The 26659-nt window shown below is 44.4% G+C and overlaps 2 protein-coding genes across 3 annotated transcripts in view; one reads left to right on the top strand and one right to left on the bottom strand.

Annotated features, from left to right (window-relative positions):
* Positions 1-26659, bottom strand: part of MED12L (mediator complex subunit 12 like) — a gene marked incomplete at its 3' end in the record, with an annotated part of 113066 nt that overhangs the window by 19596 nt on the left and 66811 nt on the right. The gene's annotated exons all lie outside the window — the stretch shown is intronic.
* On the top strand, positions 12020-14493 carry GPR87 (G protein-coupled receptor 87). Of its 2 annotated transcripts, none has more exons than XM_019473407.1 (2): positions 12020-12053; positions 13448-14493. In XM_019473407.1, exons 1-2 carry the CDS (start codon positions 12020-12022, stop codon positions 14491-14493), a joined length of 1080 nt encoding a protein of 359 aa, XP_019328952.1. The 2 variants fall into 2 exon arrangements, with proteins under 2 accessions (XP_019328952.1, XP_009282526.1); XM_009284251.1 differs by having other exon boundaries at positions 13457-14493.

Genomic DNA, 26659 nt, shown 5'->3' on the forward strand with positions numbered 1-26659 from the left:
AGGCAACCAGCTCTCCTGCACCAGCCAGACCTTCTCTTTCCTCCCCACTCTACGGGGAGGGAGAGCTGTCCACGGGACAACCCCCTGGAGTGCAGGACGTGGGTCAGCTCTTGCAGGAGGGAGAGGAGACCAGGGGAGCAGAGGAGGGGAGAAAGGCCACAGGGCGTGCAGGGGCCTCAGAAACAGAAAGCATCTGTTTGCATTAGGGGTGTGTGAGAAAGAGAAGCAAATTTTCAGCAGCACCAGCCGCCAGTTCCTCCTTCCTCCCTCCCCGCGGAGGGTTGCCTTTCCCAGCTCAGCCTTGCTGTCTCACCCTCAGCTCCCCTCCCTAGCTGCCGGGGCCCCCCCAGGGCAGGGAGGGAGCTGGGAGACCAGCTCGCCCAGCACCTGCGCCCTGCAGCCCATCGTGCGCTAGCACGCACCCGTGCCAGGTGCTGGAGCACCAGAGTCCCCGTGCGCGGGGCATTGGGAGCCGCCTGGCCGTGCAGATCCTGGGAGCACAGCTGAGCCACGAAGACACCTGAGCAGGGTGGCCAGACAGGGAACGAGCCCCAGGAGAGAGGTGGCAAGTCACAATCTGGAGTTTGTCTGACACCGAAGCAGCCCTTCGGAGGCTAGATGCTCCTCAACCAGGAAGCCTACCTCCAGTCATTGCACGTAGCCCAAGATGAGATATGAAGGGGGAAGCTCCTTCTCTTCTTTCTAGGACAAGTCACTTGCTCACCTCCGCACACCAAAGTTTAGAAAGACCTCCTCTTTGACCAAGTAAGCACTAGGAAAAGCCAGTCAGGACATCTGCAGTAAGACTGTAGCATTAAACCTGAAGTGTGCAATATTTATTAAAAGTTTGGAACTAAGTGAAAATGCGCCTGACGTAAACCAAGAGCTACAGACCCACCATACTGCTGTCAGCTATCAGGGCTCCATAGGAAACCAGGCTGCAAGAGACACTAACCCCAGTGCTGCCAAGAAAGCACTAGAGGAAGTCAGCGATATTAATTCCTACGTTTCAGCTGCCTTAACCCTTCCCAACATAAAAAAATTACAGTACCTTCTTAAAAAAAAACCCACCACCTCGCATCCTTGATTATCAAATGCAGGTTTCCACATCTGACCAACAGTGAACCTCACATGAGATACTACAATAACCCCTACTTCTTTTTCCTCGGGAAAATGTCAGTGACGTATCAAAGTGACAACTGATGATAAGCAGTATAAATCGGGCTTATATCACCCTCACTGCAGCAGCAGCTTCTGCCACTATACAGGGAGCAGCCAAGAGCTGGCAAAGCAGTTGGACCAGAGGAAGAGCAGCAGCTCTCCACAGCCGGCACCCTGAAACCCCACCCAGGAGTCACAGTCTGTCCGTTTCTGAGAATGGCAGACAGAGTGGGAACTCTCCAGGCTGCTCATGAAAAATCGGGGTTGCACCAGGCTGAACTTCTCCCAATCATACCCCAAAATCCCCGTGTCCTTTTCCTTCCTCTTTGAAATAGTGGTGTTGCTGCAAGTAGCTAACATGGTTAATTGTGTCACAGCAATATATACTGAAGCACAAAAAAACCCAGCTGACAACAGCAGATGAGGATTTTTTTGTCTTTTTGCAATGTGAATTAGAACTGCAAATAAAAAAATCATAGAAATTGTTTCAATGCAAAGTAAAACACCTAAAAGTGAGACTGGAATTACTTAAAAGTTTAAATGGCACTGTCTACATGCATGTACCAATAATAATTTTTTTTCCCCACGAGATATTTTTTCATAGTATCCCCTGTAGCAGTTGAGAGACACGACAGATGCACAACAGCCAGAGCTACAATGGATGAAGGTGTAATGCAATCAATCACATACCTTCATTTTTTTTCTTTGTGACCCAGACATCATCTTGACTGTTTTTAAAGTTTCATTATGAGCTTTTTAACTTAATGTTTTTCATTGCATAATACCAATACTCAAACCTAAAAGCTAATATTTTCAGCAAAAAGCTCCAACAAAACTAGCCTGACACCCAAGAGAGTCTTCACTTTGCAGGCACACTGCAGAGCAGAGGCCTCCCAGGAGATCTCTGCTTCTCCTGGGGCAGAGCAAACCAGGGAGCGGTTGCGTGGCACCACACTCCACTTGCAGTGGAGTGCACCAAGCGGAGCAGCTGGCTGCCTGCTCACCTGTACAGAAGCCAGCTCCTCTGGAAGGAGCTCAAGACCACCCAAGCACCACATGCTGAAACTTAATAACCAGTTTTTGCTTTTTGCCCAAACTATCATGTTTATAAAACTTTTTAAATTTAAAAAACTATGACTTCGGGATAATAAAGCACACTGGATAAGTAAGGAACAGCCTATGAAATTGAAGGGTGATTATTTGACAAAGATTTCCATGCTGCCAAGAACAGAGCCCACGAAAACACAAGCAGAACAGGAATGGAAAGGCCAGGAAAGAAACTTTTGAAGAGATTAAAAGAGGGAAAAGTTGAAGTTATGGAGAAATACATGTAAATGTGAACCTGCTTCTGGCCTCCACCTTGGAAGGGAAGACTAGAAATGTGACCTGGTGAGAGACTAAAACTGTGCCTTTCAAGCAGCAGCAGAACTGTAATCCAGTGGAATGGAAAGGGGACAAAGTTTGCAACTGAACACCAAACTGGAAGGAGTGGCTGATAACCCCCAAGGGTCGTGCTGCCATCCAGAGGGACCTCGACAGGCTGGAGAAATGGGCTGACAGGAACCTCATGCAGTTCAGCAAGGAGAAGTGCAAAGTCCTGCCCATGGGGAGGAACAGCCCCCTGCACCAGGACATGCTGGGGTGCCGGCTGGAAAGCAGCTCCGCAGGGAAAGACCTGGTGGACAAGTTGAACGTGAGCCAGCAGCCTGCCCTTGCAGCAAAGCAGGCCAACAGCCTCCCAGGCTGCATTAGGCAAAACATTGCCAGCAGGTCAAGGGAGGTGATCCTTCCTCCTGGCGCAGCACTATGAGGCTGCACCTGCAGTGCTGGGTCCAGCTCTGGGCTCCCCAGTATGAGAGAGACATGGACATACTGTAGCCCAGCACAGGGCCACAAAGACGACTAACGTACTGGAGCATCTGATGTACTGGGCGGGGGGGGCTGAGAGAACTGGGACTGTTCAGCCTGGAGAAGAGGAGGCTCAGGGGGATCTCATCAATGTATACAAACACCTGAAGGGAGGGTGCAAAGAGGACGGAGCCAGGCTCTTTTCATTGCTGCCCAGCAACAGGACAGGAGGCACTGGGCACAAACTGACACACAGGAGGCTCCGTCTGAACATAGGGTTTTTTGGTGGTGGTGATGTTTTGGTTTTGTTTTTTTAATTACTGTGAGGGTGGTCAAGCCCTGGAACAGGTTTCCCAGAGAGGTTGTGGAGTCTCCATCCTTGGAAATACTCACCACATGACCAGACATGGTCCTGGTCAGCCAGCTGCAGCTCATGCTGCTCTAAGCAGGGAGTTGGAGCTGATGAGCAACTGCAAAAGACAGTGTCAGGAAGGAGTTGAAAAGACTGCAGGTGGGGGCTAACCGGGCAGCAGTGAGCGAGTGGTGGTGCTGGGCAGCCAGAACTTCAGGACTGCCACCTACACCTATCCCCGCTGAGAGCACTGCACATGGAAGTTGCATCTTGCGTGGCATATTCTTAATGGGGGTTCAAAGAAAGCAACTCTGTAGGGTTACAATACAGCTTCCACTATCAGTAGGTTTTGTGCAACCAGAAACAACCATCAGAAGCATCTTCTAGAAAGAAGCAAAGGAAATATTCCAGAGTTAATCCTCTCCTCCTGTCTAATTAGAGGCTGCCATACTGAGAAAACATTAATTATCCCAACTCTGCCAACCATTGCATTGTGCTCTCTTTTTTTTAAAGAAAAAAAAAAGCAAGCAATTGCAACACATAGCTCCTCTTCCACCAACAATGGCCATTTGCCTGCTGCCCAACAGGATACTATTTCTGTTGGCAGTTCTCTCCTAACTCTTCGTGTAAAAGCAATTGCAGCCTAAAGGAGATGTACTTTAGCACTACACTTCACACTACACTGCTTTAGAAATGGCAGTCGAAGTGCTGGCCTCTTCTACAGAAAAAAACAGCCTGCATACAGCCAACTGCTGTAGTCAGCCTGCAAAGAGCAAAGCACAATACACAAGACCAGGACCCACAATAAATGCATGACAGTAGTTTCTGCTTTTTGGTCATGAAAAATGCCCATGCTTGTCATTAATGCAACAAAGCACTGGAAAGCATTTCTTCAACATCACTTAGGAACTACGATGCATATTCAAGAGCAAAGAGAATTCATGCATCTTTAGGTTCTGCAAATAAGTTTAAAAAATAAACAGTCTTACAGTAATGATTAACAACATGTACTAGATTTTGCAACCTCTGCATAGAAAATCTGATTCCAAGTAAGTAATATTAATCCATGAACTTTTAATGAGGAACAGTTCAAAAGACAGAAAAAAGAAAGAACTTGATAGTTCAGGCAGCATTTCAAAAAGGTCTCATGTCAGTGCTATCCCACATAGGTGAAAATAAGGGTTCATAATCATTCACTTGAAACGAGAAAAAAATTAATGGTTACATTTGGACAAAATATTCCAAAAGTGACTTTGAGAAAGTTAGATATGTCCAAATAATTTTATTTTTTAAGTGAGGAAATGATGTTATCCTAAGGGCATATTGCCCCCAAATTAAGAATTTTGCATATTAAACAGTATTATTTAATGCTTACTGCAGCATTTTGCTACACCCAGTTCAGGCTCTCCTGCAACTGTAAAACAACTGAGTTACAGGTGCAAACTGAATGTGAGATTTCAGGCAATACCTACAGTAAAGCATGGGTAGAGACCAATGTAGAAAGCGTAAATGAGCACATTTAGCTGGTTACTCAGGTGCAGGGTAAAATTAGCACAGGCACTGGAAATATGCATGGTACTTTTAGCTGTCCTATACAAAGTACCAAGAAAGACTAAACCCCAAATTTCAGTAAGTGACTGCATGCAGGAAGCTCTATCGGTTACAGGAATGGTGTACAGATAATTTTTCCTGGAGACACCTCTTGGGCAAAATGACCATGGGGAAGGAAGTCTCCGTTAGCAGCATGTCTCAATGAGGATGTGGAGGGACTGCTTCTCCCACGTGCATACCAACACAGATTTCAGCTCAGCGTTCGGCAGAGGCTTCCATGGGGAGGTATGCGCCCTAACCACTGGCATCACGTGTTTTCTATTGAAGACAAATGGATAGGATAGGGCAGGGACAGGATAGGATCCTGGAGACAAGAGAAGCAGCTCCACCAGCTGAAGGCACATGGAAGCAAGCTGCACTGCAGCTTGCCCAGGGCCAGGATGCTGTGCTGTTCAGAGACACGTGAGAGAAAAGTTAGGCTGGAATTGAGGGGGAAGTTCAAGGGGGAACCTGAAAACCAAGAAGGGGGTTTTGTACTAGATTCTGAAGCAGACTAGAAGCTTTCTGAGCAGAGGCAATGGTTCCTGTTTCTGGATATGACTAAGCAGACAAGCACCGTAAGCCACAGCTGAAGACAGTTATACCCTAGTTCTTATTTTTCAACCTCTGCGCAATTCAGATGGTTAAGGATGGCAGTGTTACTGCATTACAGGGAACTAGCACATATGCTCCTTCGCCACCACACTCCTAGAAAGGCAGGCACCGGGAGCCGAAGGCACAAGGCCCCACGGAGGGCTATTTTCACCCTCTCCGCAGCCACCCCACGTTGAAGCAGTTCCCAGTTTGAAGCAGCCATCACGTGCCAGCTGGCTGAGTCAGACACGCAGGGTGGTGGACGCCACCATTTAGTTCAACCAGCCTTTGGCAGGCACGCAGGAGAAGGCACCCCAGGTCTCTACCACTGAAGCAGAGCGTGGCTGAGGCAGGGGCACCCTTGGAGCTCCCCACCCTACCCCAGGCAGGGCCAGTGACACCAGGCTGCAGGGCCATGCCCTGTCAGGAGGTATCTCCCAGGATGAAGATCCACAGCCTCCACGGGCGACCTGCACCCATGTTTAACCACCCACACAGTAAAAAAAAGCATTTTCTTGTGCTCAGATGTAATTTCCTGAGTCTCAGTTTGTGTCCACTGCCTCCTGTCCGGTCAGTGGGCACCACTAAGAAAAAAGAGCCAGGCTCCCTCCCACTAGCTACTCAAGCAGACTGTAGGAGCCCCCTGGGCCATCTCTGGCCCAGGCTGAACCACCTCAGCTCTCCCAGCCCCTCCGCAGATGAAAGACGGTATACTTGGTATATGATTACATCTGAGTGCAAGTGGCTGTGGTCTTGCAGTGGATAGGAGTCTGACTAACGCAAACCCTGGCGTTACACTAGTTTTTGTCACCATTTGCGCTGCTGCCAACAGCATGGCATCTCTTGGCACAACTGGTACAGAAGCACAGTTCCAAGGATGGGGATGTGAGAGCTAGAAAAATGCAAAAAAAAAAAAGAAAGTGTGCAAAGCACAGGAGAGTAAGAGGCACATACTCACTCTCTGTAGGTACAAATTCCAACAGGAATATCAAGTTATTCCACTATGCATTAACAATACATTAACATACACTTTTACCAAAAGGGAGATGGACAATTTTTAACAGAGGCCTCTGAGGGAAGGAAAAGTTTGTAGTGTCCTAGTTATTGGGATTGGGCTCTCTTTTAGTGAACAAGGAAAAGCACTAAGGAAGATAAATAGATGCAAGCAGGGAAAAATAGAATATTAAGGCTTGCTCAGGTGATGCAGTATAGGAGTGGATTGAAATAAAAAAGAGAGCAGGGACACAGGCTCCACTTGTCTGCTTGCAGAAGCTTTATGCACACATACACTTACCCTGCAGCCTACACTGATGATTTTTTCCCCTAAATCTTTACAGTTAACTCAGTGATTTGGTTCTGATGGGCAACAGAAAAGAACATAATTGTAGCCAGCCAATAGCAAATTTATTAAACTGCCTCACATTTCTATTGCTTACATTAATTCTGTCATTCACCAAACTTGATGGTGATGAATGCAGATTGACTGGCAAGAGGCTACATATCAAAAAGTTACGTGCTCAAATAAAAAAAATCACTTAAAACTCTGCAGCCCTATGACCTAGAATATCTAGTCTAGCTCACAAAGAGAATTTTCTAGTTTTAAAAAAGTTGTAAATAAGATGAAAAAAGAGCAATTAGATTTGAGGATATAGAATTTCTTTGAACAGTGAGACAACTTAAAGCCTTAGTCATTAGAAAAACTATACAGTCATTCCCTACCCATATGACACTGAAGTCTGCCATGCACCCTATTATTTAATTTCTCATCTGAGGTTATATCAGTCATGCATATAAACCAGTCTATCAACATTAGCAGTAAAAGATTACCTCATCCGTGAAACAGTACGTACTTAACTTACATTTAATGCAGTTAACAGCCTTTAGGGGAATGATAGAAAAAAAACAACCACCGACCAAGTGCATAAACTGCAAGAAGTAAGAAGTATTCTGGTTTAAAAAGCTACTTGAATAAAGGAGCAGCTTCTAGTGCATCTTCAAAACCACCCAAGCAGAATATATGGAAGAATGAGACAGCTGGTTAGGGTGAAACTGGTCAGAAGAAAAGTGTCTGGAAAACTGGACAAGGAGTGGAAAACCAACGTTGCCCAGCACAGAAATACCACATTCAAACAAGTAAAAAAGCCACTATCAGAGTGCATAGCCAATGAACAACTATAAAAATATCTCAAAATACTCTTTAGAAAGAAGGCAGTCTTCATCTCCCATTCCAAGAGAACCATGGAAAAGGGACAATTCTCTGTATGTGGTAACTTTCTTCCTACTCCTAGAGTCTGCAATATAGTGGCCTTTATCAGAAAAATTGAAGCTTCTGGAGTACAAGGATATACCAGATGTGACTCAAATGAGCCTTGCTCACCCACCCTAGCACGTAAATAATGAAGCCACACTACTCCAAGTGCTCTGTGTACCACAGTACCCCTTAGTCTGATAGACTTAGGCAAGAAACTATGGAAACACCTTTGGACTGGTGAGTCTAAGCAGGATCATCTCTCTGTATCCCAAAATTTTGTCACACGACCAGCTCTGTGCAGCTGGGGCCATCGTGCCTGCACTTCTCTGCTGTACTGGCACAAACCTGTTTGTTTAAGACTTTAAAGCTTCAAACTACAGCAGCATAAGGGAAAGTCTTTAGCGCATAATTAGGGCAGCCGTCAGCAGGCGTTGTCCCTAACCTCCACCCCATGCATGCACCAAAGTTTCTCTGCTGAGCTCAGCTGTGCCAGCAAGGCAGGATGCAGAACACTGCTCATGCAGTTTAGCTGTCACGGTTTACATCTGTGAAGAGTTTGCTGCTTTCTTTTTCCAGCCCATACTTTGTTGGGATATTTTTGGAACACGTTTTAACATTAAAACCATCAGGAATAAGATGACACAGAGATATCCATTCAGAGGCTTGATCCTAACTGGTCTGCAGGAACTACGAGCAAGCTCCCAGTATGGCTTCCAGGTGACCTGTATTTCCCCAGGCAATTAGAGTATGGTCACATCTTCACTGGCCAAGAAGATGCATGTGGCAGGGATCCCCCACAGTCAGTACTCTGGGCAGGAATCAGCAAGCCCATATGGGATTCACTAAGAGTAAGCGACACTGACTTGAAAAGCATAAAAGATGGGATGCTGCGCTGCTCCTGTCACCCATGCAGCGCCTTCATGTGCTGCGTCTGGAAGGGACAACAAGCACAACCACCAAGCAGCCAGGCTGCTTCAGCAAGCAGACGTTTTGCATAGACTGGGGAGATAGCAGACTAGTTACAGGGCAAGCACAGGAGCAGTGCTGATACTATCAAACCCCAAGAGGCACAGGTGAGCCCATCAGAGACTGGGGACTGTAACACATTCCCTGGGGTGGTAAGAAACCTGCCTGTCCAGGGAGAGCCTTCTGTCACAGTGATTTAGCCATTTTTGGTCCAGGTGATTGCAGTCCATCCTCTGCAGTAGTTTTCAGCTATAAAACGATGGGCTAAATCCCAAGATTCAGACTAACAACCCAGTGGATTCAAGTAACAGTACCCAAGAAACAAAACACTACCCACAAGGAGGAAGGAAATTGGATTTTGATCCACACTGAACTGGGGCTTGAAAGTCTTAAAGATGTTGTGGATGGCCTGTCTCTGCTGACAGTAAAGCACAGGATGCAGATGGGAATGCAAACAGTGCAAGCTAGAGGGAGAGGCCAGAGGACAGCTAGGCAGAGATACCCGGCAGCAAGGGAGCTTCCTCACCAGTATCAGAAAACATCCATCAGTTTTCTGATGTAAAACAAGAGACAGAACCTTTGGAGAGCGTAGGGGCTGTCTGTACATGAAGGGGCATTCACAGATACTACCTGGTGCTAGATTTTTGCGGTCTCTTAGTGACAACATCCACCTAAAACGACGGATGAAGAGTTGGAAAAAAGGCAGGAGTCTTTTTTGATAGGATTTAGAGCAAATCCCTTCAGGACCTGGAGTAACTGACAGTACACGATAAGTCCATTTAGCACAGATCTGATGCCCAGCTCCATCAAACCCTGGAGCGTTTCCCAGGGTTACAGCATGGAAACACGGGAGTCTGCAGTCGCACTGCCTCGAATCTCAGGCAACACAACCGATGCTTTACTGACTTCTCTGGACTGAGGATATGGGAGAGCACTTGCCTAAAGAAGCTGAGAGCAGGGAACTTTCCAGGGACCAGGACCAGGAATTACGCAGACTTAAAAGGAACTCTGAAAAGCAGGGAAATAAGCACCTCATTTGCATAAGAAGATAGATATGCATCTTTTCATAAAATCACATACTCTTTTGATCTCGGTGCCTCCTGGGCAAAAAAGGATAGCTGCAAATTATAAACAGCAAAAAAAGCGATAGGTTACTGCTTCTCAGACCAAGAGAAAACAAAATATCTAAAATACCCCTAACAATCTCATTATGGACCCCAATTATTATCAGAGCAAACAATGCCAGACAAGAAGCCAAATCAACAAAAAGCTTAAAATATCAGAATTAAAAGTTTTACTGATGCTTTAAAATTTAATGATTTGCTTTACTGCCATCTGGTGACAATTCAACGCAGTTCATAACAAATCACATAAAACAAGTTTAGATCTGCGAAAGGGCTTCAGTAATTTCATTGACTATTCAGTCCCACATGAGAGGCAGTCAGGTCCAGCGTAATTGCTGAGATCTGAACTATTTTGCTAGTTTTCCTATAAAAACTTGTAACCAGAAAGTGAAGCATGGAAAAGTCAATGTGTTTGCATACTGCAAGAGTAAAGCAATAATCTGGAACATAGTCTTACGAATCAGTATTGTCAAAATTTCTTTGAACAATGTCAAAACATTATAATGTCATCATAGCATAAATTAGATTCTGCAGTTTTTCAGTATTACCTGCAGGCTGGCTTCATAATACTCTGAAGCACTTCATTCAAAACCATGAGAAAGGAACAGGAACTCAGAATTTTCACCCCAATTTGCTGGATACATTATAAATTTATACACACATCTCTCATAATTACATATGAAACTTTTTTACTTCAAGAAGTGGGAGATTATAAACTTTAAAAAAAAATTCCACTCTCAGGCATCCGTCACTGAAATGTCCAAGATCACAAATAAACAAACAGGACATCCAAGCAAGAGATGTCAGGAATAAGGTCAAGGGCCTTTACCAAGGAGTAAGAAACCAGCTCTAGTGGCAAATCATAACAAAGGCATAAAGCCATTCAACCAGCATGTATGTTCTGGTAGTCAGACAAACTTCACCTACTACAGTAACTGGGATGGTATGTTTGCAAATAGGGTGGTGTAGAAATACCCGCCTGGAGAGTATCAAATCTAGTATCAATTTAAGAAAAGAACATTCTTGGCCAGGCTGTTAGAGTCACTAGTCACAGTCCAGGTTTCTGCAAAGGTTTAGTCCAAACTTTTGAAAGAAATCAAAATAAGGAAAACAGGTTTTACTAAGTTAAAATCCAACATATTTTTTACAGACGTTAACAAACTTGAAATTAAGTTTGCTGGGACAAAAAATGCAGTATCATGCAGCCAAGGAAAATAAAAAAGCCTGTTACACACTAGCACAGATCCCTGTGAAGCACCGAGGGGACAGAAAGCGTGTCACAGCTAATCCCAGCACAGCCATTTGCCACTACCTGGTGCAGATGTAAGGAGGAACTGAGGAAGTGAGATGCCAGAAAATGTTACATGAGGTGTTTCAGTGGTGATAAGGAACTCAGCCACCAAACTTAATTTGTAAAACAGTGCACAATATTTGTCAATGGGATTCAAGGAAGATTATCTTAATTGGATCAGATACAGAGAAGGGCTGGGATCTTCAAGTCTTGCAGAAACACATGAAGGCTTGCTTAATCACAGTAAATGAAGTCTCAGTACAGTGAGAAACGTCCCTCTATATGCAGAGGGCTAAGTATCAGAGATGGAGATGGGTTCTTTAAATGAAAGGCACTGGTACAAGAATATACGAGACAGAAAGTGGCCATGGAGACATTCAGGCTGGAAATTAGGATAATGTTGCTAAATATTATAGCAAAACAAAGCTCTAGCACAGCTTTGTTAGTGAGGTGGAGAAAGGGAAACAGTTTTAACAGTGAAATTGATAGGCTTACAAAAACTAACATGGCAGGATTGCCTGCAACGATGCAGCGGATGCCCAGCTGTAAGTGAAGATGTGACAATGAAGATCGCAATAGCAGAACAGCTGTGCAGTATCCAGAGATCAACCATCAGCACACCTCAGCCCTTTCCTTGGGAATTCTGGAGGAAGCTCACTTCCCAAAGCTCCTCTCCACACTGGGGAGAGAAAGCTGGGGTCTTCTGTTTTGCTTTGGTTTTAATTGCAATTTATTTTCCCCAGAATGTAAAGCTGGCACAGCCCATGCCGCATCCTGGATCTACAGCTGCCATTGGGACTCCTGAAAAGCATTTCAGCTGAAAACCTACAGCAATGCAAATGATGGGGTACAATTTGTCTTATGGAAAACTGCCAGGTAAAATAATGTTGAAAATTTAAGTGATTGAGAAGTGTTTATTGTATTACTATCAGCTCCCACCAACATTTTAAAGAAATAAGTCATTTCAGAAAAGGCTGTCTAAATACTGCCAAGTGCTGCCCCCATGGGTGTCAGTCCTGGTTTACCACACCAGCCAAGTTCAGGGTATAAACAATATGAAATAAAATGTGCTATAGTTTTATGAGAGAATTTATAAGTCTGAAGTTTTTTCGCAAACATTTACACATGAAATCTTAAAATCCACGGAGACTGATTTTTAAATACATTTAAGTAAGCTAAGTTTTAAAGTAGCACTTTAATAGGCCCAAAGAGCCTCTCCAGAGTCCTATCTCTTGATAAACAGATCATCTCAGCTCACAAGTTGCATTCTGTCAAGACAGCCAAGAGCTGACACCCTGTAATTTTGATTAACAGTTTGTTCCCAACATGCTGGTATGCAGCTGCATTTGCCCACACCCCTACACAAGACCAGCGACGGGCACTGCAGACCTCAGCCTGCAACGTGGGGAGCACCCAGCTCCGCTTGGATGGCGGGTGGATTAAGGGAACTCAAATCCTTCTCACATTTCACTGGTTCTCTCTACAGAGAATTTCCAGGCTATTAAATCTTCTTCAAATACTGCAAAATGTTTACTTGCACTAACGCCCCCTTCTGCAAGGCTGGCCAGGCCCTGCTGCTCCCCCCACCCCAGCACTGCTCCGGCCTGCACCCGCCTTACCCTGGCTCACCACTGCTTCAGCAGCCAGCGCCAACCAGAGCCCCCCAAAACCAGGCGTAACCGCCACATCTGTGGAGCACACCCCAGCAGGCACTGCACCGTGCCGCAGAGAGGGAGGATGTCACCAGCGTGGCCGCGAGGCAGGGACTGGCCCCACGCACGCTGCACAGCGCCCGACCTGGGCCTCACCTAACAGGTCATTCCAACAGCCCAAACTCAAAGTATGTTCAGCAACATAAGGGCTGCGCTGCTGCCCATCGCCATGCAGCATTCACCCCACCAAGCTGGGCTTTCCGGTCTCCTCACCCACAGGGCAGCAGCAAGGGCAGGCAGGGAGCTCATGAGTAGTATGGGAACCTCGGGAATATACACGCACTCACATCCTGCGTTTTCTTCCTGTCAAACTATTTGCAGAAGCACTTTTATATTTCAGCAGGAAGCACAGACGTGCTCAGAGGCTAGCAAGCCACAGGCACACTTATTTTGACACGTGCAATACTTAGAAGCACTGTTTTAAACTCGGGTTTTCTGGGCTGGTTAATCCGAGCTGCCTCTGGAATTGCCCAGAGATAGGACATTTTCTAGAGGACAGTTCTAAAACGGCCCCATTTGTAAAACACTAGAAACGTACTTTAAACTTGTTTTCCCTCATTCCCACAGATGATCGTCTGAGCCAAGACAACAGTACCTCACCCAACTCCACAGCAGGCTTGCTCAGGAACTCCACACACAACGAATTCACCACCATCGTCTTGCCTGTGCTTTACCTCATCATTTTCCTGGCTAGCATCTTGCTGAATGGCCTAGCAGTATGGATTTTTTTCCACATCAGAAATAAAACAAGTTTTATATTTTACCTCAAAAACATCGTGGTTGCAGACCTTCTCATGACACTGACGTTCCCATTCAAGATAATCCAGGACTCGCAGCTGGGACCATGGCACTTCAACTCTTTCCTGTGCCGATACACCACCGTTCTGTTTTACGCAAACATGTACACCACGATTGTGTTCCTCGGACTCATCAGCATCGACCGCTACCTGAAAGTAGTGAAGCCTTTCGGAGACTCCAGGATGTACAGCATCACCTTCACCAAGATCTTATCTGCCTGCGTTTGGGTTGTAATGGCTTTCCTAGCTTTGCCAAACCTGATTCTTACAAACGGCTACCCGACAAAGAAAAACATAGACGACTGCATAAAGCTGAAGTCCCCCTTGGGAGTGAAGTGGCACACGGCTGTCATTTACATCAACACCTGCATGTTTGTAGTGGTGCTGATAGTACTGATAGGATGTTATATTGCGATATCCAGGTACATTTATAAATCAAGCAAACAATTTATTAGCTCATCAAGCAGAAAGCGAAAGCATAATCAAAGTATAAGGGTTGTTGTGGCTGTATTTTTCACTTGCTTTCTGCCATATCATTTGTGCAGAATACCCTTTACTTTTAGCCATCTAGATAAAATTTTAGATGACTCTGCACATAAAATCTTATATTATTGTAAGGAAATGACACTGTTCCTATCTGCGTGTAATGTCTGTCTGGATCCAATAATTTACTTTTTCATGTGTAGATCATTCTCACGAAGGCTGTTCAGAAAATCAAATATGCGAACCAGGAGTGAGAGTATTAGATCACTTCAGAGCATTAGAAGATCAGAAGTGCGCATATACCATGAATACACCGATGTCTGAAGTCACCCACACAGAGACTTTTGCTAATTTGTGAGAATATTTGTATATCATGTAAATAAAACGTATCTTTGAGTATCTGACCATGGAAGTTCATTAAGGAACGTGCAGACACGTACCGCTTTTTTGTTTCAGCATACTTAACGTTCATTTCAAATGTCAAAAGCTTAAATCCAGACAGAGATCAGGTTCACTTAGAGGGGTTTTGGGGGTTGTTTTGGCTGTAAAAAACCCACCCAACCAACCAAAAGAAGCTAAGGATGCCTCAGCTCAGAAAGCAACCTACGGCCTCCCAGCTGAGATGGACAAGCTCTGGCCTTGGAGCAGGATCCAACAAGGCAAGTCAACAGTTCCCTGGGCTTCGCATTTGCTGTACAGCCTTTGTTTCTGCCCATTTTTACCGGCCCAGGTGAAGAGCTCTGCCGTAAGAGGACAGCACGTTTCACCCCACCTACCGCTGAGCTGACTAACACAGGGGATGCACGGGCATGCAGTCACAGGACCGGCCACAGTGTCACCCCCTGCACTGCGGCACGGCCCCACCAGGGTCTGGCACATGGCCGCTGAGGGGGCATGCGGCAGGTGAAGGAGAGGGGAGGAGGCGGCACACACTCCTGCGGAGACCCTCGGTGCACCCATGGGCAGGCAGCTGCTGGGGCAGGGCAGCCACAGGGCTCATCTGCAGAAGTGGCACTTCATTGCCAGCTGTAAGTGTCTTGGCTTTTCCTCTCGGGTCTTTGTGGTGCTGGCAGCACCGTCTTGTCCACAGATGTGGACACACATCTTGTCCACAAACCTACCAGAGCACTACTCACCCATTTCAAAATACCAAACATAAAAATTCAAACACAATCCTAGTTTAAGTCTCTTCTCAAAAAAAAAAAAAAGAGAAAGTAAAAGACCATTAAAAAATGGCTTTTAATTCCCATTTATCTCATTCTAAGTGAGGAAACAACAAAAAATGTCCCCTGACAGACTCACACATGACAAGACTGAGCAATCAACATCAAGCTGAAAATTCAGTTTCCCTGCACCTTCTATGCTTGCTTAATACAACAGGAATAAGACTTAAAGCATTAGGAATTTTTTGTTCAAAATTATTTATAACTTTGGCTGCTTTCAACTCTTGGAAACAATCATTGCGTGCGATAAGCAGGTGAAATTCATTTTTGGAGAGCAGTTCAGGCAACACCTTCAGGGTATTAGTTTACACTGTGGTACACACAACCAGAGTAGAAGAGATATTACAGAAGAGCATCCAAAATCAAGGCAAGAAAAAGGAATAATAAAAGACCAACACAGCAGCTGCTGCATGAGAAAGTGTTGACTAACAACTACATTATCTAAAATAAGAAACCAAGTCCTGGAGAGTACCCACCAGAGCTAATACTGACTGGGACACCTCAAGTCATTTCAATGAGATCCCGGCAGGCTTCGCACAACACGAACAGTCAACAGCACTCCAGATTTGTTTATACCAAGGGCAGAAGAAACCAAAACCGCTTGTCACAACCGCTTGTGCAAACGTTCCTGAGCTGGTTTTGCACCAGCTCATCCTGGTGGTGCAGGGCAGGCAGCTGAGCTGGCCGGGGCACCCACGCCAACAGGGCAGTGAGAGCCACAACAGGGTCCAAGGCGGCTCCAGCAGCTCCTCCACCCCGGGACATGGTGTGGGGACCTCTCAGGGTAAGGCAGAGGCAGAAGAACAAGTTCCTCTTCCTTTGACAGCTGCACTCTACAAAGAAGGCCATCTCCAACCGAATGGTGCAGGCACGTGCCCCCGGTGCCTCCCACACTCCCTGGGGAGCTCAGAGCAGCTCAGCCAGGGGCCCAGCCAAGAAGACAGGGACAGGGTAGGCGGAGGCTCCCCAGGGATGAGCTCCCCAGGGGCTGGGAGAAGGATTTGCAGAGGGGCGGGGAGGCAGGGAACCGTCCCCCAGGAGCATGAATTCAGTCACCTTTAGCAGCGGAGATCACCCTGAATTCACAGCATTTAAAGAACAGCCTGGGCACGCGGTTCACCCACCGAGCAGAGCACGGGCGGCCCCAGGCATGTATGTGGCACTGCACAGCCCCGACACCTCCTCCCTTCGCTCTGCAACCTCCCCAGACATCCTCAGTGTGACTGAAGAAATCAGCAGGGAGGATATATTTGGCCACTCAAGGCTACAAGGATGTGTTTGTATTTAATGCTGTGAACGGAACAATGTTTACATGAATCATTTTGTCCTGTACTTCACCAGGGATTAAATCAGATTTGTTTAGAGTAAAAGCTGCTCATACAAAAAATAAACAGCCAACTTTAAAAAGTGTAGATTGTAAGGAGCTGACGGGTGTTTTGAGCAATTAATTTTTATATATATCTTATGCAATGTAGTGCAATTGAACAAACAGAAGATGGCAATAGTCCATCATCAAGTGCCTTATTCATATAAGGAATTTCCTTTTAACATAGAAAAAAATTGTTTGAGAAGAAAATCCTGAAAATGCAGCATTCAAATAAGATAAAATACTGCATGAGAACACCTTTGATGAAGTTTTCTACAGAAACGAGGGTGGTTGTTTTTTTTTTTTTTTAAACACTGTTAGTTTAGTTTTCGATTCTGTTTTATGCATAATGAAAAAGTTGAAGTGTAAGTATTATAATATTTGGATTATATATTTGGATTAATGCAAGTATTATAAAACTACTTATATTGTTCAGGAGGGACTATTTCTGGAAAGGAAGACAGGATATTTTGGATATTTATCCTACTTTAAAAAAAATATTTTAAATGGCTAAAATACCACAGAATAAACCCTGTTTTCCAATCAGCTCTGTAGAAAACTATGTTCACCCACAATCTCAAATACTAGTTCTGGGATCAAATTTGCCATTTTGTACTCTTAGGGGTCTATGCACATACAAAACCATATTAAGAGAACCATTTTTGGGACTGGGTTGCATAGTTTAAATTCTCGTAAGCACCAAATTAAATGGAACAGCATACTGGGTTCGTTTTGTGAAACGGTAATACTTAGGACTGCAGGATCAGTTATGTACGCACAGACATTAATAACCAAAGACTCTCTTATTAGGTCTTACATGGTTAAAGAAAGCCAAGAACGAGTGCTTCTGGTCTCCCTTTTACAACTCAAGTAACAGTAAATCACAGAAGGGTTTATGGCTTGTTAAATTGTGCTAGATAATTACCATGTTAAATTCACACACACACACCGCCCCCACCACCCCGGTCTCTGCTTTGCAGCTATTCCCCTTTTAACACCTTTGCAACACCCACACGGCTACAGGAACAAGCAGGTACACACAGCTTGTCTTTTCCACTAAGGGAGATTGCTACACAAAATCTTCCAATAACAAGATCATTTATTTACGAGGCTGCAACTTTTTCCCACCCCACTTTGTGCCCCCCCCTCCACATGCACATTACCCCGCTGCAAGGCTAAGGCAGGTGGCTCATGCTACTGCACGTTCCCTGATGTGCTCCATGGGCTCCGCATGCAAGATAGATAGGTATCATATTTTTACTGTCTTATAGCCTTCTCCAGTATTAATCTTTTGAGCTGAATTTTTCTGCGTACAAGATAAAGCCTATCTTGATTTACTCAAAACCATTTTTTGTCTTGCAAGAAGGCATGCAGACCTTCTTGGTCTAACCTAGGTCTAACCGTAACCCCAACCCCTAACCTGCCTGGAGAGAGATGCTAGACTCTGCAGTCAAACTGTGAACGATTACATCCCTTACCAGATGGAACTACAGTCAAGCCCATTACTAGAGGATAGGATATTTGCAGAATAACTGTGCTACAGATGAAGATGGCTCTTCCCGTCTTTGTTGCCCACCACTGCTCAGAAACCGTCACCGCTTGCACCGTTGGAACTGATGCTCATAAGCCTCCTAGACTTAAGGCTGCTCAACCACAACCAAGCTATGCGTTTCCACCAGGCTCCCTGATGCCTGGTTTCATCCAGGTTCTTCCATTCTCAGCAGTGCTCCAGCTCCTCATTACCGTAAACAGACAACTGACTGTCCCACATACACTTCACTGAGCTAACTCCTATCACAAGCAGATCACAGAACAAGCACACACCTCCTAAGATTAAATTCAAATATCCTGACTACCAGACAGTATTTTAGAGACATAGTATAGCAGAGTATTTCTATACATAACATATGTACACATACACACTCTATAGGATTCATCATATATATACAGAGCAAGAAAGCTTCCCCTCCCAGAATCACAACCTTTTTCCAGGTGGATGGTGGACTTCCTACCCAACTCCAGCAAAGCCCAAAGAGCTACTTCAGTGGAAACATCCCTGTTTATCCCTAACCAGGGACACAAAGGACAGGTGAGGAGACTGCAGACCAGGCATACAGGATTCAGGATTCTCACCTCGCATAATGGTGGAGCCTGCACACCAAGTAGTGAAGCTCAGCGATGGCTGAAAACATGACCAGATGGCTACCTACATCTCTTCTAGCATGCTGCATACTCTCCTTACAGGATGCACATACACACATACTATGCTTTCTCACTACCCACTTATTTTTTAACTAAAGTCTGCGTTTACATAGGATTTCCTCCTAGGAGAAACAGTACTGCTGTTCTCTGGTAAGAATTTTATACCAAAAAAATCTATTACCCAAAGCAACTGCAGCTGGGGCGATGCCCTTCAAAGAATGGCCTAAAGATACCCTTTCCAGGGGACCAAAGAGATAAAGCAACCAGTAGTTTCTGGAAAGTGTGGTCCCCCAAAGGATCAGTGGGGCATCCATATGAAATCCCGCGCCAGAAAGGGAAGATGCAGCTGCGCACTCCCAGCACACAGGCCAGCCAGGACGAGGCTCTGCTCTGAAGCCTGACAACTTGGATACATATAACACTTCACTGTAAAATCAACCCCAAAATAAGTTTACTTTATCTTGACAGGATGTATCTGTGATAATCCTTTATCACTGGTTTATATATGCGCTTACATATACAACAGTTCTTTGAAGACACTGTTTGTGAAATATTTTCCCAGGGCTACAAATAAATTATAAAACAATATCCTAGTCCCCAAATACCAGATAACTATATTTAACTTGTCTGGATTTGACATGGAATTTTCGTCCTTAAAAGTTCTTCTTGAAAGAAAAAGGTACAATAAAGTTTGTAGGAAACGTCTCAGGCCCTGATCTATCGCTGTCATTTCAGAGAACCAGATCAGGACAGAAACATAGGTACATTTTGGTTGTGCAGTCTGAGACTCCCATTTTTTATAGGACGCTATACGTGAAAAATGGTTTTCCAGGTGGAGGCACAACAGCAGATCAGACCCAAGAATGCAAGGAGCACACAATTCATGTACGTTTGTGATTTTTTTTCATTTAGGAAGCTTTGCATTACATTGCAGTTGAGTAGCCCAGTCAGAATTCTCCATGCCATGGGGTTACTGTGGAAGAAGTGTACTTAGAGACAGCTCCAGACTGCTAACTGTGCAAGATTTTTGTCACTATGTATATTATGCCCTTGACTTTTGAGGTTTCTCTAGCAATAACCTTTACTGTGGCTTTCCACCACTGCAGCTTCCTAGGCATCTTAAAAAAGGAAACTAGAACCCCAAAAGTTCTAAAAATGTATCTTTGTATTGACGCACACCAGAATCTCATGAATTAAGCAATCATAATTGCGTAACTAGTACAACCGTGATTGGGCCTATTCAAATGTGTGTCAGCCCCATTCCTCAGCTCTCCCCAGTGGGCCCTGTGCCACTCTCCCTGTAAGGCAAAATGTTTGCATTGTGAGCGACAGCGGTGCCATCTGAATATGGCCAAAGACCTGATGCCTAAGTTTCAGACAGATCCTTGTAAGGCCTCTGAAGGCCATTCAACAATGACGCATAGACATCTACCCGTCAGCAAAACAAAACTAGGCAGAAAGTATTTGCCGGCAGCTTTGATAGGGTAAAAAACAAAATCCAGAAGTCCTCCAATACTTTTGTAATTAGCATGCCTTCTAGTGGGATTATTCTATAAAAATATTTATCTTGTTCATCCTGGTTTTATCAATTCACAGAGCTTGGCCACAGATATAATACAGTCTATGTGTTTTCACATTTAGTAGGGTTGGAAGTACTGACTACTTCATTAGAAGGTTTTGATAATGGGGCACAGACCTATAAGAAGGTTAATAGTCAGAAGAAGTTAGTAGCAGCTGTATCTTTAGATCCTTAAATATTAAATTTGGCTGGCATTTTGGAAAAATATCCATGTTTGCATAACAAAGTGACCATTCAGTTTGCCCTGCTGTCTAGAGTCATTCCAACGGGGTGAAACTGTACACAGAGCTCAGACATCCTACCCGTCCTTTAAGCTCTTAATCCTCTGCCCCGGACAACTGCTTACTTCTCTCTGAAGCACGCAAAAAATTATCTGTGCTGCAACGTTTAATCCATCACAGAATGGCAGCTTATACTTGAAAACATTCCTCTTTCTTTTGGGACTTCACATACTCATGGAGAGCTGCACACTTGAATCTTTTACTGGAGGCAGCATTGTGACTGACGTACGTAGATCTAGTTTAACAATTCTAACAAGTTTTAACCAAGAATGACATTTCAAACCAAAAAGTACAGCCATGCCATTAGGCAATCCTACAATGACATAATTTCAAAATATAAAGTATGAAAAAGTCATTCCCAAAGTTGCCCACCCTTGGATCCTGTTACCTTTCAGCATATTACCATTTTTAAAACAATTTCATACCAATGGCTATGAAGCTTGAACTGTCCGCTGCATCGTGAGACCCGCACAACTTTTCAGAGAGAAACCACATAGCATCCACACATTTCAGCACTTCAACTGGTGTTCGAGATGACTCTGCCTGCTTAGAGTTGACATTCTGTTCCAATATACACTGGCTACTCATGATCTTCAGAGAGGAAGACCAGTGACACTTCACTTCTGGTCCCCCAGCAAGTGGTGTTCTGCTTCTACTGCTCAAAAACTGCGGTGGCTAGAGCTCGCTGAAGCTTCTCTGCACGGGAGCAGCACCAAGGCCCACTGCTGCTCCCACTCCAGCCTGATCCGCAGGAGAGAAGCAGCTGCTCCAAGCACACCAGGTATGTCCTTCCCTAGGATCAGCTAAATGGGAAAGAGCATTCTCTTAACTTGGGTTTATATCTGCATTGTGTATTGCTTGAAATGAAAATTCTACCCCCAACTGAAGTCTTGGTAACTACTTCCATTATAAGCCATTTTTAAGGTATACATACTAGGACTGGCTTGTTCACAGGGACTTACATGTTTCATTTTGTGTCTTCCCCTTTCCTGTTGAAGAAGGTAACAAGCTTTGCAAAAAACATATATGTAAACAAGATCCTGGATATATCAGGGCAATAAAACATCCTGGTTCCATGCACAGCCTGGAGCTCTGGATGTCTATAAACCAGCGAGTGCTTTACAGTGAGAGCACCACCAGAGTGGGCACCACTCTATCTGCCTTCCTTTTTATTATTTTCTTCCTAAGCAATGACTCCTGACCACGATAAAAAATGATTTCACAGTTAATTAGTATATTGGTTTGAGTTAGTTCAGCAATTTTATGTTTCTATCAGAATATGATCAAGTTTTAAATAATCAAGAGACTAGATTTTGGACAAAAAGAGCATGTGAGCATATTAAACATATATGTCTGTTTTACCACTACATCTCTATAAAACTACTCACACACATAGCCTTTTGATAAACTCCACTGCCAATAGTCTGCTAGAACTATACAGTGGAAACACTCTGTTCAAATTAAGTAACGAACTTGATAATATGTGAAGTGTTTTGTTTAGTTTGTACTGCGTTTCAGGTACAATGATAGTCATCAGAAGCCCCAAACAATAAACAAAATGGAAAAATAATACAACAGATAAAAGTGAAGCAAGAGGGAGAAAGGAGATGTCACTAACCAGACTGAACACAGGATGGCTATTTAAAGCCACTGGTACAGCTTTGAACATTTAACGTGAAAAGGTGCATTTTGAGGGTTGTTTTTAAGCTTTTCCTCCTTTACATCAATACATTAAACACACATACAAAATTCTGTTCTTCACTCACTATTAAAGGCAAACACAGTTATCTTTATTTCCTTCTGGGCAATAAAATGAGTTACAGCATTAAACTGCAAGCCTGAGCAGCAGGGTCACACTGCCCATCCAAAGATCCCATTCAATTTATTTTAAAATACTTTGGGTTCAACTCCCCAGAAATATTTTGCAAAGCACATAAAACAACCCTTGACTTTGCAAGAACTAAATAGCAACTTTTGACTTCAACCTAAAGAAACTTCCCCTCTAGAAAGAATGAATTTAAGATTCCGTTCAAAGGCAGACTGTGTTTAACAACTTTTCCGTACTCTCATTCTGGTAGAGCCAAACAAAAATTGTTCTAAGAACATCTCATGAAGTTTCAGTGCGTATTGCTCTGAAAAGTCACGGGACTAGGAACAGCAACTAGGGATTAACATGAAGCCTGCCCATGCAGAGAACAGGCGTGCGATGTTCCTTGGAGTATCGGGCTCTAGTCTTCACTGTGTCACTAAAAAGCCAATCAGCCTTCCTAAAGCAAACCTGGACCCCCATTAATGCAACCGGTGGAAATCAACTGCAACATCAACCTGCTTACATTGTTATTCTGAATTACTCAGTATAAATTATTTACATAATATTCTACAGTAGTCATAAATATGGTACTAGTATTGTTTTCTTCAGAGAAACAAAGTCAGTACAAAACACAGTTTGTTAAACATTCACTCATCCAACATCAAACCCAGAAGTGCTTACTTCCAGAAGTCCATTACACAAAGTTGAAAAGTAAGGACAGGCAGCAGTAATTTGCAATGCACGTGTTGTTCAATGTATCTTTACACTCAGCTGAGAAGTAACAGCCAGCCCTGCCATATGCACATTACACAAGACAGCTTTCTTTTAATGTTACCAGGGTTGACAAGAACAAGATGCTTCACTTCCTGTTTCAAAACATTCTCTGGGGTTTTTTTTGGGGGGGCAGCAGCAGGAGGAGGGATGGGAAAGGATATCCAAACAACTATGATCCAAACTAAGTGATATATCTACTTTACAACATCAAAGCCCCATTTCTAGGCTGCACAAGAGCAACTCATGATCTGATATGAGACCCCAGGAAAGGAACTGAGTGTTAGAAAGCACTGAGAACCCCTTTTAAGCAAGCTGGAATTTTTCAAGTCAGACTCTCAATTCAAATCAAGCCTTTCAAATAGGGAATAATAAACATGCAATCAAAACCCAAACATGCAACAAACATGCAATCAAAACTGTCCTACAATTTGCTTCATACTGGAGATCAACTCCAGCTCTCTGCTTCAGCTCTGCCTGCCCTGGCGTCAGTGTGTACTATGGTCACACTCTGTCCATGTGTTTTCATTAAGAGCCAAAAGTATCTAAACCATGAGTTCTGTCTCACTGACAAATGAGTACCTCGTGACTGATGACAACATTCATAACTGGAGATGACAACTGCGTAAGACTTACTGCTTTAGTACATGCAGAATTGGCAAATCTTTTAAGCAGTTCCCATTTACAGCCTCGCAGTCCCAGAGCCTGGTCTTTATATGACTGCAGGAATTTCACGTGTACCTATGCTCCTACCTGCCACAGAGCCAGAGACTTAACAGTCTACCACGCATAAAAATCAGGAGGCTTCTCCATGAAGAGGAGGCTTCTCAGAAGAGTAAGATGCACCCCCGCAGCACTGGTCATTTCAATTCTGTGCAGACTCAGAGGCTTACAGGATCAGTTAATCAGCATGTTAGGGCAGATGGTGGGGAAGATGACACTGCACTGCTGAGATGATTGCCAGATGTGACATTTCCAGGAAAGCTCTGGTTAGTAAAGAAAATTAAAGTGTAAACCTAACAGGCGAATCCCCTGATGGCGCAAGATATTTAATGCACAACAACTCTGAGTGCCAACAGAAAATTTCATGGACTTTCCAATTAAGACGCTGCAAAGCACAGAGTCTGGGTCTGTGGATTTTACAACTCTAAAAAAGGAAATTTGTAGGCAAAGCATGGAGGAAGTTTACTGTTCTTATTTATAAAAGGACAACAGAATCCGACGACTGAAGTTTCCATAGCTGTTTCCATCAAAAAGGAAAGAAAATACACAACTATGTACAGAACTCAAATGTGTCTGTTTCCTAATGGTCACTTGGTTATTACCTTGAGGAGTGCTTATGCAGCAATGGCATCCCAGAGAAAACTGAGATCTTCTCTTTCATACTCAGATGAAGATGTAAGCATGATGCACTTCTCCCTCTAACCAGAGCAGTGAGACTGTGCAGAAAACCAAAGCCGGGATGGGACCATGCAGAGGAAAAGGGCAGTTCCTGCTCTGCAGAACCAGGGAGCTCACCTGCGTCAGGACGGGACGGTTGGGTCTGAGCCCTGCCTTCCCCGAGGCAAGAGTACTGCAAGGTCAGCATAAGCACTCCAGATCACTTGCCTGTGCTCACATCCACCTTAGTTAGCTAGGAGAGGTCTACTTTATAGATCTAAAAATAACAAATTACTGAGTCATTCAGGGATGGAGGCCTATGATTGGACTGTAAATCAGCTAACCAGCCCAAGAAGGAACACTATGCTTCAGAAAAACATAAAAGAGAAATTGCTCTGCACTGTAAAGAAGACCTAGATCTAGCTCAAGCTTTCTGTACTTAGGAGCAGGGCACGGCTCTGCATAGCTACACCTCCTGGCATGAACTGAGCACACCTGGAGTAAGCCTGAGATGCTCTAACACTGGTAATGCAGATGTGGCAGAAGAGACTTCTGTTCTCACACATACACAAGTAACATTAATGAGCCCTGGACATGCTGAAGTGTAAGAGCCATCTCCAGAAAACCAAGCAATTCTTCTGGCAGGAGTCCCACTTCCACACCACATCACTACCTTCAGGTCCAACATGGTGCACAGTCACCTCTGCTGCCGATGGAAAGCATATTAGGTGGCTTTGGGCCACTCTGGGGAAACTGAAAAATAAAAAAATTGGGGGTAGAAATAACGTACTAAACAACAGTGCTTCCTCCCTGCTTTGCCTATGAAACAAACTGTAGCATAACTGCAGCAGCAGGGACTGCTGCAGCTTAACACCTTCGACCCCTTTGCAACAAGTCTGTTGCAATAGAAGACTCGCAGTCTCCCTTGGAAATCCTGATGTCTGCTTAGATCTGCTTTGTAACCACCTCCTCAGCTTCTTTTCAAGCAGAAACAGAGGGTAAAAGCCCTGCTTCTGTTACTGCAGTTCACAGGAGACTGGGGAAAGCAGCCTGTGTGCTGGTGCCTTTGGAAAACAGCTGGGCAGGAGGGCATGGAGAAGAAAGCAGAAAAAAGCTACTCATTCTGCATTAGTAATTAAAGCCGAAAGAAACCTGGAGAAGCTGGCTACCAGCCTGGCCTGTGCTCTGGACTTCACTGCCAGTTTGCTTTGAGGCGCTCAGTCTTCAAACAAGAATCTTACTTTTGTTGCGTGGCATTTTACTCTACCAGAGCCCAGTCCTTCAGTGACAAGTTTGCCGTATTAGCCTGTAGGAAAGACTATTTCTGTCGCACAAAGTTTGGTAGTCTGATCCAAATTGTTGGCTGCAGGCTCAAGTCCTGATTTTCTGATGAATCAGCAAAAAAGGTTATTCAGCTCTTTGCTAAATAGTCCATCGCTTGAAACAACGGGAATAACTTCTGAATGTTTAAGCTATTTTCTCACTGCTCAAATTTTCCCTTTTGCTAGGTCTTTGAACGATGGCCTCCTTCAACAGAAAGTTTGGGGTGCTGCACATAAAGTGAGAACTGCCCTTGGGAGGGAGAGATTTAATTGAGGTTGGTGGACAATTTTGCTTTGCCAAGAAGTTCCTCTTATCCTTTATTTTATGTTTCACTTTCAAACTCACTTGTCTTGGCAGACTGCACTTTTCTTCCTCTTCTGCAAGGATTTCATCTGGACACAAATGGAACATTGCTTATTTTAATTTTAGGCTTAGATGAGAAAGCTATTGGAAAAAGTTTGTTGTGGGTCACACTCTGAAAGTTGACCTTGGTCCCAAAAGGGACACCGAGGCTTCTGCTGCTGTTTAGGGGGGGGAGGGGGGGGGGGGGAAGGG

The sequence above is a fragment of the Aptenodytes forsteri genome, unplaced genomic scaffold (assembly GCF_000699145.1).
Source record: "Aptenodytes forsteri isolate BGI_AS27 unplaced genomic scaffold, ASM69914v1 Scaffold278, whole genome shotgun sequence".
NCBI classification, from domain to species: Eukaryota; Metazoa; Chordata; class Aves; order Sphenisciformes; family Spheniscidae; genus Aptenodytes; species Aptenodytes forsteri.